Source organism: Anopheles maculipalpis, chromosome 3RL, assembly GCF_943734695.1.
Source record: "Anopheles maculipalpis chromosome 3RL, idAnoMacuDA_375_x, whole genome shotgun sequence".
Taxonomy (NCBI): domain Eukaryota; kingdom Metazoa; phylum Arthropoda; class Insecta; order Diptera; family Culicidae; genus Anopheles; species Anopheles maculipalpis.
Window position 1 is genome coordinate 79,002,432 of NC_064872.1, and position 15,529 is coordinate 79,017,960.

The following is a 15,529-nucleotide window of genomic DNA, read 5'->3' on the forward strand; positions in this document are numbered from 1 at the left end:
GCATCACTACCATGAGCTTTTCTTGCTATGCAAAAAAGCACTCCCAATCATCTCAGGAGTGGCAAGCAAAGGAGAGGAAACGTAGAAGAAGACTTTTTTCTGCTTCTTTAATTTAGTTTCGCTGATTGATTGATGAGAGCGAGTGTTGGTAGTCACGATCTTGCACTAGAAATGTTGATCAAGCCTCATTAGTGGCAAATTTTTAAAATTTCATTGCGCCAGTCAGTTGTTAGGCGAAACACTTTGCTGACGCTTAAAGCTCTGATACGGTTACAGGTTTTTTAATGTTTTGGTGCGAGCATTACCAACTTCGACACTCTTCACCTCAAACAATTACCATCCGCCGAACATTGTGGGCCAGTGTGTCAAATGATGCGAATCAGACGTACGGCAAATGATGCCTCTGACGTAATGGGCAATAAATGCTCACACGAGATCATCTTTTATGTTGCGAGAGATGCGAAAAGAGAAGCTGAATAGTTTTTCGCTAAACGGTTTATTGCTTTGTAGTGTAATGGGAATTTTTGTTTTCATCCGAGGGCTAAGCCCAGTAAAAGTTTCTATGACTCATAGTCTAGAGAGGGTTTTCATCGGGCGCTTCCTTTGTTTTGATTGAGGAATGTACTAAGCAGCTTGGAAAAAAGGGGAAATTCTGAAGCTGTTTTCCAATGATTGTACGCTTCAGTCGGAAAAGTATTTAATGATTCAATTTTATATACCCAAAGTAGATTTAAAGTCCTATAAACGCATCTTCGAAAAACAAATCTACGCTGCTTTCGGTATGCGTATACGAAACGGTTTCCATCATCAACGAAAAAGTCGTCAAAATTGCCTCACAAGTGTCGGGGTAACTAATAGCAATAATCTCCTGAGAAGGGAAAACACCCCTTTAGCTAACTAAAACACTAGGTCAATGTTACGAAAAATGGCTACGGTATAAAATGCGCCATAACGACGAGATGAAAGCGAAAGCTTCCAAAATGCCCGGAAAGTGCGTGTCGTATTGGTATACGAACAGAGGGCGAACGAAAGAAACACAGAGGGAAGAAACTCGATCAAACGATCAGATGACCATCGAAGAAAGAAAAGCTACCGAATTAATCAATTATCAGAAGCGGTTTCTTCATTACTAAGGTGTGTTTTAAGTGTTTAAATATTAGAATGATTAAAAGAAATTAAAACAGTCTGTCTCATGCTTCATGCAAGAAAAAAAAGCGAGAGGGTGGGGAAAAGGCGATTCTACACGACCGCAGGCAGAGGGCGGTAGAATAGCGAAACAGTACGTCATAGACACCTGCACAACGCACCTGTCTGCTGGCTTATCCCTTTTAGCTGTAGGAAGCTCAACGCAGCGCTATTAGTGTTACAACACCCCAAGATCGCGAGCAAGACTGTCGATCATTTCTCTGTACCGATCCGGTCATCCAGTAGCTGCTCGGCATCGGCGCGTACCACATCGGAGTTTATTCCTGGCCTGGTAACTGCTGGATACTCAAAATCAAAAGAACGGCTTAAGGAATTATTAGTTCGGGATTTGTTTGTGTGAAAAACAGACGATGAAATTTCCCTTTACCGTGCTACGATCGAACAGCTCATCCCACATGGTCCGTTTTGTGATTTTGGTGCTCTGTATCGGATGGCATTTAGCAACAGTTGAGGCGTTCGATGTATTACTAGGATACAACAGTGAGTTTCGTTGTCTTGCGTTTGCAGTGAGTGAACGGGAAAATGATCTTAACGCCGTTCTCTGCAATCTGTTTACCCTTAGAGAGTGAATATTGGAAAATTCCTCAACTGCAGGTGTACGATAGTATTGAGCAGTGTCTCCACAACAAACCGACGGGTGTGTTCTGTATCGCAAAGGTGGTAATCAAACCGGACAGCCGCTCGGAAATATGGAGATTAATTAAAGTAAATAGTGCCAGTGGCGATTTTCCTGCTTCGAGCTGATGGTTGTAGTGAAATAAATTGTGCTTTTTGTGGTGTCTTTTCTTTCCCGCCTTAGAAATACTCCAAATTTACGTTCCAGTACAATCACGATGTGCTTACGCGTGGCGTGTGTCTTGAACGGTGTGCCGGTGTGGTGGAGCAGTTGGGCTCGTCAGCAGATAGGTATTATGAGCCAAAGTTTAACGTATCGAAACGGGTAAGTTGTACAGAATATTCGATCTTTTGGTTTATTTTTTCCCTCAGTGGAAAGTGAAAGATTATTTTTATTTTATTTCTTCCTATTTACGAGTGTATTAATTGATGAAATATTGCATAACTTTGTGTACTGCATATGACGCCCAAAAATATGCAAATGCATGTAAATGTATACAAGGATATATTAAGCCAAAGTAGAGTATTAAACGATTGATAATCCGTCTTTAGAAATATTGAATAAAAATAAGGTATTGATGCAGGGCATTCTAGGAGTAGTAGCGAGTGTAGGGGTACTTCATACAGACAACAGTGTGGTGATAAATTGTCAACAGCAATGGGGCACGTATTCCAAAGCTTCTGTAAATATTGTTAATTTATAGTAATGGATTAATGTTCTGGCAGCAAAACGGGCACTACGATATACATTTGAATCAAATGCAACATTATCCATTTCATGTGCATGTGAAAATAAATGCACAAACTCCAAAAAAACAATAAATCCACGATTTTGATATTTTTTGCAGTTTTTTATTTGATCAGTTAATCTTTGCTTGGGGGAAAGCAGTTCAAATAAATTTTTTTGCTGATCCTGATACAGCACGACAGATAATGATGCCAGTGAAAAGCTATTGCTATAGCTGCACTTATTAAATCAATTTAGATAGAATCCTTAGATAGACATTCAAGAAGCTCAAACATACAAAACTTCCCAGCCGGCCTACGTGCAGTTAGGTATAATTTTTGTTTTATCGGGAAAGTAGGCAATTTCAGGTTCGATACCTTTAACCGAATGATCTTTAAAAAGTCTCCTTACACAATGGGTGAAGGACCAGTGACGGAATAGAGTATGAGCAAAGTAGTGAGCATTGGTGAACGAAGTTTTGGTCCTGATAAGAAAGTAAGTAAGAAAGAAAATGATAATTTTGATCTTATTTCTTCCAGTACGCAATTTCGGATTGGTTGCTTCCAAACGTTACCCAGTACCGGCAATCCTATGGCCATTTGATCAATGTGTGCCAAAACTACGATCTTCGAACACGCTACAACCTCACTGGATATTCCGAAATAGAAGAATGTACCACCAATGCAACCCGACAGCGTCCTATGGGTATACTTTTTTTCTCCACTCCTGTACTCAATTCTCACTTGGCGCATCTAATAGATCTCTTCCTCTTTTTACAGACATTCTAGACATTTGCTACCTAACACTACTTGTAATCCTGCTACTGCTAGCGATCGGTTCACAGTGCTACGATAGTTGGCTTGCACGAAGATCGCCCGATGAAAACCATTACGGAAAAACGCTCAAAAGTCGTGGTATGTTCACTTCAAACACATCCAACCTTCGCAACCTGCTGCTACACCACACTAATCAAACTTTAGCTGCTTACCTACCTTCACAGTGGCAACTTTGGCGACTGCTTTTTCCATGCGTCGAAATTGGACGCGGTTAACGTACAAAGCGGCGCGTAGCCAGTATCAGCAGGATTTGGATTTTCTCGATCTGATACGGGTGCTGACGATGAGCTTCATACTGCTGCTGCATGTGTTTATTGGAATGGCCATGTTCACTGCTCAGAATCCACTGGCAATGGAGCAGGTAATATAGGAGTCAATTGTGGTTGTTTTGCAGTTGCCCTGAAACTTACGCTTCCGGTTCAGTTTTCAGCACATCCACTGTCGCAGATGCTATTCTCGATTGCACCGTTCCAGGTGGACATGTTCTTTTGCATCAGTGGACTACTGCTCACCGTACAATTTCTCGAACACACCGAAAACAAACGCTTCCGTATCAGTATCATTTGGCAGGGATTGATTAATCGTTATCTAAGGTAGTTACTATGTTGCAGAAACGATTCTGCGTGAACCTTAGATATCACTGTGCCCGTGTTCTTTGCAGATCGCTACCAGTGTACGCAGTGCTGATGCTATTCACAGTATCTCGCTACGATACCTTCCAGACAACACCGTCCGCCTACAAAATTATGCCCAAAGTACGGCTAATCTGTCGGCAGAAGTGGTGGATCAATTTCCTGTACATCAACAACTACTACCAGCCGGAGGAACAGTGTCTCATACACACCTGGTATTTGGCCGCAGACTTTCAACTGTTCGTCATCGGATTGGTGGTGTTGACTGTACTGTGGCGGTTTCCGAAAGCTACCTTCTGGACGGCAGTCTCACTAGGTGTGGTAGGTTTCTTGTTGCCTATGATCAATACGTACCTGCACGCCATGGATGCAATGATGCCACTGACCATGAAGTAAGCATGCATATTAGACACAAACGGTCCAACATGTGTCCAACATACTGATCTATTAATTACAGAGGGAATGAATATCAACTGTGGTACGACGAGTACTTCGTAAAGTCATATCAAGCAACAGAAACGCACTGTTGTAGCTACTTTTGCGGCATGATTGCAGGGTTACTCTACTATAAGATCACTCGCAAAGAGCTGCCACTTCCGATCGCGACGGTAAAGCATTGTTTTACTCAAGATTCCGGACATAATGGCGAATGTTTACTAACACCTGCCTTTTTCTCGCATTTCTCAGATAAAGAATGTGTTTACTTTGGCGTACATTTCCATCATCGGCTTTGCTCTGCAGGCCCCGCTCTACAATATGATGCGGTTCAGCAAACCGTCCGTCTGGATGGCAATCCTGTCCGGCGTTCACAAGCTATCGATCGGTTCGTTCTACTCAATGGCATTCCTGTTGCTTACCTTCCACGATAGAAACTCGTCCCTCCGTCGCTGGTTTAGTGGGAACGCACTTAGCCGCGCAATGGCACGACTCGGGTTCGGTTTCTATCTTGTGCAGATGACGGTTCTGAAGGTGGTGTTCGGTAACTATCCGGAAGATACACGCATCAACGTTCAACTGATCGTAAGTAGCGTTACGAAGCTGTGATTGCGTCTTCCTAATTACAATTATTTTATGCCACATTTTAGGTATCAACATTTTGCTCAACATTTATCTTGTCATACGGTATCGCACTGTTTGCGTTCATCTTCATCGAAAAACCTTTCGATGTACTGTTCAAGCTACTACTGAGCAATGGGAATAAACGCAAAACCGAACCGAACTCAGCAACGGTTCAATCGAATGGCAACATTTCGGTGATATCCTCGGTAATGGGACCCGGTGCAATGGTGAAACAGAACGAAAAAGTTATAAAACATGGATCTTCCGTAGAACACGGCCCAAATTAGTGGAACCAATACCCCAGAAAGAGATTTTTATTGGTAGAGCAACCATCTTCCTTAGCTGTATTTTGTAATAAGAGCAGGCCAATGAAAACGCAAGTGCCGACTTTTAACAGCAGTTTTAGACCCCATTTCCTGAATTTTGGGAGTAGAAACGACGAATGTAGGTAATCGTTACTTTAAGGTTTAAGGTAATCTGGCCTGGCTGCTAGAAATAACTATTAAACATAGGAGTTAATTATTCTGATTTTGAAGAGCTTTGTTTTGCTTCTTTGCCATCGTGTTGAGATTTAGTAGATCCTACAGAAAATAAGATTAAAAAATAAGATAAACATAATCTTCTTGAAGTTATTGAGCGGATCCTTACCAAACATTCGTTTAAAGATAGCAGCAGCCGGTAATTCAACCATCAAGGCTAGTATTAGTGCAATGGCGTAACATACGATCCACGTATAAGCAACAGCTTCAAACTAAAAGACATAAAATTGTGAAATAATTCGTGAAATCTTCGATAAACCTTTTCTCTTTGTTTCACTCAAAGCCATCCTTACAAAAATCTTCCAACTGAAGTCAATTCCCTCTCCGGTAGCATTTTGTGTTAAGCTCTTTAACACGCTAAACTGCACCATAAACACACCGAAGGAGAGTCTGCTGAGCATTTGGAGTACGGGATGGAAATGAATCCACGAGTGACGTCCCTGCCATACGGTTGCACCGTACAGAATGCCCGTCGCACACATGGCACCCCAACAACATCGATGAACCGCACCGTAGATTGCATTCCAAAGCATCGGTTCGCTGTAGTCCAGATCGTAGAACAGGGGAGAAACAATGGCCTGCAGTAGAACCATCGTCGGTGGTACCCATTTCAGTAGCGATGCAAATGTTCCATCGGAAAGAACGGGGACGGAAGCTTTTCGATAGTGATGGTAGGCGATACCAGCGAACATACCACTGAAGTAGCTGCAGCTATGTGGATGTGATAGCATATAATCATTCTCCAGGGCTGGATGAGCGTAGAACACGAACCGAAGTTGCCTGAAAAGGAATAAGGTTGCTAGAAAAGTTAGGCCAAAGTCCAGGCAGTAAATAGTGACAGAATGTACGTACTTGGAGTTAGCAAGAATAACTCCGGGCAGTTTATGGCGGTAAAGGTTCACGATAGGAGCACCGATCGAGAAAATTGTTGTGATAGTTACAAGCGGTTTCAGCAGTCGCGGATGACGATTGGCCAGCAGTAGGAAGGGAAGTCCAACGAGGAAGAATTGAAAATCAGCTGCCAGGTGCCATGTTTGTTGCATACACTTTCACAATTTAACAAAAAAACAATACCAGAAGTATTTTCTTAAAAAATCTGTAGTGCTTAAGGAAGGTTTTGTTTTACCATATTGCTGTATTTGAAGTAATTGTTGAGGAACAAAAAGTTCAACCATCCATTCGTCCGGCAGTTATCCTTTTCCAGACCAAAAAACCTATAATCACCTGGACCTCGGGCAAACCAATCAAGCCAGGACACCTGATACAGCCATACTACAAACAAGACGGGGAAAATGCGTACATAACGCATCACAACACCCTTCCACAAGAAAGACCACCCAATGCGGTTCGTCTTCGATGCGGCACATTCGAGAAAATGTACGGCCAACATAACACCGCTGATCGTGAAGAATGTATGCACCTGAAATGGGAACACGCTAACAGCGATCAACGACAGCCTTAGGTCGAAAAATTCTTCCAACATGCGCATGTTTGCTGTTGGTGCCGCCACAAAGCACAGGGAAACGTGAATGGCGAGTATGATCAACACCGACAGCATCCGAAAGATTTCAACGAAAGCGAAATCCCGCTGAAGGGTGGACTTTGGTGTGGCAATCAGCTGAGACCAGGTTCTTCGAAGCGAAAACTCCATCCAGAGAGCGTCGCGTATTCGCGTTGTTTGGTGGTCAGTTTTGTTGTTATTATTTGAAGCAATCTTGGTGTAACGCCAATCGGTGTAGCTCGCATATCCAACTGCGCCAAATAGCAGTACAACAATCAATCCGAACAACACGTGGTACACATCAAGTGCTGGACGATGAGAATCGGCCGTGATACATCGTTCTAGCTCGGAGTAGCCGGTCAGATTGTAGCGCTGGCGAAGGTGATCGTTTACACAGATGTTGAGGATCCTACCGTACCGGGCCACATGTTGAGGAAGCTCTCGTTCGGATGGTATTGAAAGAAGATGCTGAAAACAAAAACAGAACAAACACCACTGGTAAACACTCGACGAACGATCGGCCACTCGAGCATCGGGCAAGCAAACACCTACGTAGGGTTTCACCGTAATGGGTTCCGTATCGAGTGTGGCTTTGAGCGAAGAATTTAAACTGTTCACTAGCTTTACGCACGCTTCGACGCACATTCCTCGATCTAGGAGCGAGTGGTCGTGGTAGGAAGCGTGTTTGGAATATTTCTAGAAAAAAGTGCATAAACATAAGAACTTTTGATCACAACAAATCGTAAGATCATTGCCTGATTCTGATCACCTCTATAGCGTGCCATATTTTGGAGTCTTCCTTCGGTTTCAGAACCGTTTTCACAACACAGTAAACGCTTGAAGGATATTGCGCGAAACACTCGGTTAAACTGTCATATTGAAAAAGCGGTGGCATAAGCTCGTAATCATCTGCAAAATGAAAATCGTAAGATTTTGTACAGAATGCACAGCTTTTCACGTGGGGTCACCTTTGGAATTTGCACTAAAGGACCAACAGGAGCCAACAAACACTGACAATAGGAGAACAATTTGCACAAAAGCTACGCCTTGCCCGCCCATGGTCCGGACCGATGCGATGTGTACCGTACGGATGTTGAAACGTATATGAATCGTCGAATTTTTGGGCAATCCCAAAGGCGGAGAAAAAGGCACCCAGGAGCTGATGGTTTGAATCGGTACAAAAAGAAGATTTATTTATTTACTGTTGATCACTTAAGCCGTGCTCGTACTCAAGGATGGGTAGTTCACCTTGAGATTTGAGGGCTTTTGTATGAGGGATGGCATGGGCATGGTTTGGTGAACTGTGGCTGAAAGTGCAACTTCCCGAAACGGTAAGCTGATACCTCGTTTCTTTTCTATTCCACATATGATTGTTAACAGGCTAGAAAAAAAACATTAGAATAAGAATTTCCTTTTCTTTCTTTGCAAGCTTGCAGCATTGCACCTTTACATGAAAACTTGCGTGTAAAAAAAGCTTCTCTACCAAAGAAGGAAGCATCGTGTGCCCCTTCTATTGAGAAGACCGCCGCCTGTGGGCAAATAACGATGCGCCCTGAGGCTGTCAAAATCGGGGAATAAACGATACTATAAATGTTCCAAAAACAGGTTATCCTTGTTAAACTACTAGAGCAGACCATACACTAACGTGAGTCAGCGATGCACCTTTAGTGATCATTCTGGAGGAACGCCTCGAGGTTTTTTTTGGATGAGACCATCGTCGGTGACTTTAACATTGTTTAATTAAATATCGAAAAATCTATCAAGTTTAAGCGTCATCGAGAATGCAGAATCAAACAATTTCCTAAGCAATTGCATTACATTTTTCATAATTACTTTTTATTCTTTAGACAAATGCCGTTGTAAAAAAGGTATCTTAGCATGCTGCCTCTTTAGTTGAAAACCACTGCTTCTTGGCTTAATTTCTTTCCCGCGCTACACAAAGCTTCATCGACTCACTTACACCGGCACACGTTACGATGTATCCAATTTCAAACGAAGAACGACAACTGTTGATTAGTCGACACTCGATTATCCGTGTTTTGTCCGTTTGAATTTGAACCAGCAACGTGTAACGATGTAACCGTTGTAATATCAAGCTTTGGTTTTGTTTTATTAAAATTTGCTATTTTTTAAACGTATAAAATGATAGCATTACCTGACTGATATATTTTTGGTTTTCATTTAATTACTTTGCTACAAACTGGGGTTTCCGTCACAATCGCGCCAGATATGTATTTCAAGACGGCATTAAATGGAACATCATTTTTTACTACACCCGACTATCTGATATGTTAAAGTATTGTAACAATACACCACTCAAGATCGGAAGAAGAATATCCGTCGTAGTACTTTGATTGCAGAATTTTCGTATGTGTAGTGCAGCAGTACGGAGAGAACGTACGTTATTCCAAACACCTTCAGTGATTTTCGAATCTAAAAAATAAAAATACCAAACGAGTTATCGATACAGCACAGAAATGGCGTCTAATTGTAGCATTACCAGAAAGAAGGGAGTTACTGTTGTCTCTCTAATCACATCGCTACAATAAACGATTCGCATGATGGGAAAGTGAATAAAGTAAATGCAGTAGTAAAGCGTCGCACCCATTCTAACGATCGGTGGGATGTAAATATCTAAACCGGGAATAAAATCAAATTTAAATTGAATTAAATGCAAGCAAACCCAACTTCAGGAGATACCTTTTTCTGCAAGTATTATGCGCAGGAAGAATGCGCCAAAGAAGGATGCTGCGCAAAGTTTGTACATAGAGTAACAAACTGCTAACCACCAACGATTATGCTGAGATTCATCCTCGGAAGCAGTGATCGTAACGGATATAGAGAGCCCGAGAATTACGAGCAAAAACAAAATTACAAGATGCAAGTTGTGTAACATCTTCTTTCGAGTTTCGGAGTTGGGATCGGTCCGTTGGCATTGATCGTAGACGATTCCAGCTACCATGCCACTAACACTCCAGGCAAGATTGTTATAGAAAGGTGTATAAAGTTGTGCCATAAAGTTGCTATCGAGTAGAAAGAAACGCATCTCGTGCAGATTGGAAGGACCAACGGGATCAAAATCAGTAAACAGCACTGTGAGGAATGGTCCAAGGAAGGAGCATACGATCAGGAATGTAATGATGAACCCTGTGTGTTTAGGTTTTCTAACAAAAGAAGAAAAAATTTGTCTTAAGTAGGTTTAAAATCTAAAGTAAAACACATAAAGACGTAATTTACCTAAATATGGCCAGTATTGCCAATGTGATCACTACGTACAGTTGCATATCCGCACTGACGTACCACGAGTCTGGCAGGCACTGTAAAACAAAGATCGACAAAGGTAAATCACGTTTCTATGGTGATCGTTTGACACACACCAACAAAACCACTCAAACATAATAGTTTTTTTTTACCGGTTTATGCATATTAAAGTTAGAGATGAACAGCACGTTCATCCACCAGTACGATCGGCAGAAACCTTGCTCCATGATCAGCTGACGCGAACCGAGCGGTCCACCACCGCTAAAGCGATCGTACGCGAACGTCGCGAATCCAACCATCAGCAGATTGAGTGGAACCAGTCTTATCAATCGATTTATAACGATCGCTCCGAATGTGGGTCGATGGGTGGGACCGGTATGCAGCAGCTTCACCGTAAGCAGCATGGAACTCATCGTGAAGAACACCAGCATCAGAAAGGGGCAGAGTAGGCGCCATACCTTCGCGTTCGGGTGTGCTATGAACTAGTGAACTAGTGTTGGTAAGTGGAACGATCTATTCTAGGCGCGAGATATGTAGATATCTTGGCTAGCTCACTCACTTCCTCCAGTAGTTCGATGTTTTCCATCGGTACCAGAAACGGGCCGAAGAGGCAACAGTGGGCTAGAACTACTCCAACCGAACCGAAGCATTTGTACAAATCGAACAGCGCAAACTGTTTGATCGATTTACGCTCTGCCGAAGGTGTCCGAAGCTCCTTGCCGATCCACTGACGTGCGTTCAGCAGCAGAAGACAGCCGAGCGCTAGCACTACTGCCAGTGTAACACCGATCGCTTGCTCGAACTGTGGCTTTGGGTCACTTTTCAAGCAGTATTCTATCTCCGTGTACGCCGTAAGTTCACGATACTGCGTCACCAGGCGTCGATTAATCTCCTCACTAGCAACGCACTCTGCCGACACATCAGGATGCATCGAGCGAGGAAAGTACGCTCGGTTCAAGATATATCGATCCGATTGGTTCCATGAGGCGGGCAAACTGGTTCCGATTAACTCGCTAACGTTAGACGCAATTCTTTGTGCAGCTTTCAAACAAATTCCACGATCGAGAAGTGTCCTTCGAAAATGGCGACGATCATGAACTTCAAAGTAGGACCGCGAGTTTGTAACTGCTTCGCCGGACAGTATTACACGCACCACACAGTACCAATCTTTCCCGGGAGCAATGTCACACCTGTTCCAATCGTCCAGCTCGTACAGTGGCGGTTGCTTAGCGGCGTGTACCGTGGAAGAAAGAGAATTCACCAATTTAGGCACCGTTTGTAATGACACTAGTAGTAGAACTATTCCAACGGAATTCATCTTTCCGGATGTACTCGCTGGAAGTGAACAGAACACTCTGAATGTTGGTCGGCGGAATGCGTTGTACACACTTTATCACTTGTGCTGATGATGCACGGGGCAAGGGAATAATTATCAGTTGCTGTTGAAGTTGTTGATGCTCAGACATGTGTTTTTCTTTTGCTTTGTTTTGCCGGTTCTCCGGGGGCAAACGTGTGGGAGAAGACCTACAAGTTACCGTGCGTGTTTATTGATTTTTTTGTAGCCATTACGCTCACAACGATTGCGAGACGGTTGAAGAAATCCAAAGTCCTTTTGCATTTGAATGGACCGTTGAAAATTGTAGTTAACTGGATTGACTATGTTTTGGGGGTAAAAATTATTGTAAAACCCCTTAAATAGAGAAATAACAGTATCAAGGGTAAGCAAGTAAGTAAGTAACATCAAATTATACGCGTATTTTGGACTGTTTTTGATGCATTTTGGTGCGTTTGATGATTGTTCAAATCTTTTGGATTGTAAATATCATCAGGTATCACGGTTTCATAGGTTAGAATCGTATTAGAATAAGACGACTCTAAAATTAAATTCTTTGGTGAACTCGTTTTCGATCGATTATGGATTTTTTTTTTATTTTAAATATGACGACTTGCGCCGTATTGTCCAATCGTTTCCGATTAGTAATATTTTCTCCTCATAAATCATTCATATTATTTATCACAGCCTCTAAGGTACGACATATTGAGGGAACTCAGCGAATGACCAGCGCTACGTCGTTTGATGAACCATAAAATGAACGAAGTATTAGCATCCTTTTACGTCATACGATGCATGAACCTGGATATTTTCACCAGTAATAGCATGTTTGGCTTGGCCCGCATTGTTTCCTGCGCAACTCCACCACTAATTTGCGAATAGAAAAAATTTGCATAACATTTTTAATTATATAGCAGGTTTTATCAGGCAAATATTCTGATCCCTCCTGAAGATTTTCGTTGAGGAGATTCCTGGTTAAAATTTTTTAAATCGATATTAATATGTTTATCGTGCAAAGTAGTAATAGTGAATTGAGCAGTAATTGCTCGTACCTTTTTTTTTGAAGTTTCATTTCTATGCCACTTCAAGCTTGTAAAACTGTGAGTTTTGTACTTCCAGACTTTGTTCTTTGTGAGAGAGCGACAAAATACATAAAATCGATACTCTTTCACACGTCAGAACCAGTAGCAAATCTCATTCGACCTGCTGTAGTTAAATATAAAAATATCTTCACATTTCTTCCCAATGGTAGTCGAACTCTTCAGAAATGAAATGCTTCAAAATTCCTTCGTTTTTATAGGGGCTAATAACAAAAGTATGAATACGCACAAAGAACCAAAAAATGTGTAATTTCCGTATTCGAGCTAACATTTCAACGTAACACTTTTCGAAGATTCAAAATTATTTTTTCTAGCTGGAAAATTCAATAACCGGTTCGTTTTTATGGGAGTATTGCTAAAAATATTATAATAAATATTAAACCACCGGAACCGGATTCGTAGTAGAGATAATGGAATTCCAAGGCGACAAGTTCTTCTGTAACGGCTAAAACGGGCTTAAGTATGTGATGCTTAGCTGTTGCATGCGATAAAGTAGGAGTCGTTCATTAAGAGTTAATGGAAATGGATAGTTCCGGCAAACGGAACCATTTTTGAATAACAAGTTTAAGATTTGTATTGAGCTGTTCACAGGTAAAGACAATAGTGCACGGGTGAAGACAAACGGGTTGACCATCCCACATCGTAACAACGCAAGGTCATTTGTGGTAATATCGGCCAAGGAGAAGAAGTGCCAAAATCTTACGATGGGAAACCCCCATCGGATTCCCCTCGCTTCGTTCTCAAGATCATCGCATCTTGCGTCTTATACCTGCCATCTATTTAGGTTTATGAATATCAACGTTTCTCGCTAGTGAGAAACTTATTATTTTAAATCAAATTTTCAAATTATACCCTTAGCTCCTGCTAGTAAGTACGAGCAATTCAGATAGCGTTGCGTGCCTCTCTGTACTGATGACAGTTCAGTGAGTATAATTTTACAATAAACTAAGTCCCGCTTATCGTCGGTAGCTTTACAATCAGTCATGCGATTAAACATGCAATGAAATGCAGCGAGATGAACCGCAACTACCACACAAACATTGATCTGTCTGGAACGCAACGATCATGTAAAGTTGTTTGAATAACCGTTGAGGGGCGGACGATGGGCTGTGCTATAAAGTTTATGATTGAATATTTGTTTAGCTGTCGCAGTTTCACTCTATCTCGCTCACGCTTACTCATTTTCTTGCGAACCAAATTGTCCTGCAGTTACAGTTAAGAGCCCATCAAATGAATGATTTTGAACCCTTTTGTCTGGAAGCCTTCACTCCCGCCGGGACGGAGGAAGGTTAAGTAAGTCGAGCGTAAGGGTGAAGGCATTACCTTGATGACCCTTTTGCTCTTAGCACGTGCTGTGTGCGATTTTATGACGCCGCGGATTCTCTCCCGCTAAAGGAGCTTGGTCTTACAGACGTCGCAGTTGCACAATAGTGCAAGATGCACTGTGATCTGTCGATTGAACTTGAATGTGTGATTTTCATTTTAACAATTGTTTATTTTTGTTGCTGCTTGTTGATTTGCTGTCTTTGTTGCGTGCTAGAGTTATAGTTTTGCTTTCCTTTTTGAATATTTTGAAACAAATTAATCGTTAATTAATTTAATTAATGTGTTGTCGAGCATGTGATGCGTGTGTGTCCCCACGTTATCCATTGCGTATTAGTGTGGCTATGCTTGCATTATTTTTTTATTTATTGGGTCACGTTTGGTCAAAAATGTTTCTTCGGTTTAAATATTCTAAATGTGATTTAATCATACCCTTAACTAGCTGAAATTCAAGGACAGTTTCGAGTGTAACGATGTTACGAGATGAGAATATGAGAGGCGCCAGTGAACGTCCGCGTCAGTCTCTCATCGCTATTTTCACACGATTCCTGCATCTAACCCAAACGCGCTCACCTATCCACTTTAATCTAGAAATTGTAATATTTATTCACCCATTTTTTAGGATTGATTTGCGATTCACTTTTATATTTATTTTGGTACTTACGTATGCATGTTCGTTGTTTATTTTATTTCATTTGGTATCTTGAGGAAGGGTTTTTTTCATTTTTGTAACTATATTTTTATTGCTTACTTAAAATTTTTTCTATTTGATTTATTTATTCGTCTAATCTTTATATTGTGATTTAGTTTTTAAGGATTTTTTTTACTCAAAATTGAAAAACTCTCCATTTTTATTGTTGTTTTTGATATACTTTTTTGATTCTAAATAATTTTTGCTAATTATTTTACCTGATTTTTAATGTAATTATTTTATTTCTATTTCATAATTAAAAATGGCCTATTGCGCTTCATTGACAATTTTTACCATATCGATACGCTTTACGCACGTATGGGTTTAATTGGCCCACCCATGACCTTTTGCGCATGCGGTCAAAAGTGGCAGTAATAATTTTGAAAAGTTTAGAAAATTAGCCGTGTTCGCAGAAACTTACCGCACGCAACCAGCTATCCTTGCGAAGCTTACGATCCAAATCTGGACCATCAGATTGTTACAGCCACACACGCACATTCATCTAACCACACAACGTGTCGCTAGATCTCATGGTGAGCTACTCGCGATCGACGAGCGCGCGCTACCAATCAACCAAACCATCCCATCCGGCTGAGCTTTAACACCTACCCGATACGGCGCGTAAACCCCCAATCTCTACCCCACCCTTATTCGGTAAGCTAACCACCAACATCGCGACTAAGATTTGCGAACGGCTCACCAATAC

The 15,529-nt window shown here is 41.6% G+C and overlaps 3 protein-coding genes across 3 annotated transcripts; 1 reads left to right on the forward strand and 2 right to left on the reverse strand.

The window, feature by feature from the left end:
• The first annotated feature begins 1,556 nt into the window (after nucleotides 1-1,556).
• LOC126561025 (nose resistant to fluoxetine protein 6-like) lies at nucleotides 1,557-5,362 on the forward strand. Its single transcript, XM_050216974.1, has 11 exons — nucleotides 1,557-1,686; nucleotides 1,769-1,911; nucleotides 2,006-2,146; nucleotides 3,088-3,253; nucleotides 3,328-3,462; nucleotides 3,549-3,745; nucleotides 3,808-3,977; nucleotides 4,046-4,408; nucleotides 4,474-4,624; nucleotides 4,704-5,036; nucleotides 5,102-5,362. The coding sequence occupies exons 1-11, from the start codon at nucleotides 1,557-1,559 to the stop codon at nucleotides 5,360-5,362; spliced, it is 2,190 nt and encodes a 729-aa protein (XP_050072931.1).
• Nucleotides 5,363-5,826: 464 nt separating this feature from the next.
• Nucleotides 5,827-8,405, reverse strand: LOC126561027 (uncharacterized). The gene is made up of 6 exons (XM_050216975.1): nucleotides 8,345-8,405; nucleotides 7,885-8,024; nucleotides 7,668-7,811; nucleotides 6,741-7,583; nucleotides 6,467-6,660; nucleotides 5,827-6,394 (listed from the first exon to the last, which is right to left on the reverse strand). The coding sequence occupies exons 1-6, from the start codon at nucleotides 8,403-8,405 to the stop codon at nucleotides 5,827-5,829; spliced, it is 1,950 nt and encodes a 649-aa protein (XP_050072932.1).
• A 1,026-nt stretch (nucleotides 8,406-9,431) lies between these two features.
• LOC126561028 (uncharacterized) lies at nucleotides 9,432-11,694 on the reverse strand. The gene is made up of 6 exons (XM_050216976.1): nucleotides 10,936-11,694; nucleotides 10,529-10,858; nucleotides 10,353-10,432; nucleotides 9,816-10,279; nucleotides 9,616-9,749; nucleotides 9,432-9,548 (listed from the first exon to the last, which is right to left on the reverse strand). The coding sequence occupies exons 1-6, from the start codon at nucleotides 11,692-11,694 to the stop codon at nucleotides 9,432-9,434; spliced, it is 1,884 nt and encodes a 627-aa protein (XP_050072933.1).
• Between the last annotated feature and the right edge of the window lie 3,835 nt (nucleotides 11,695-15,529).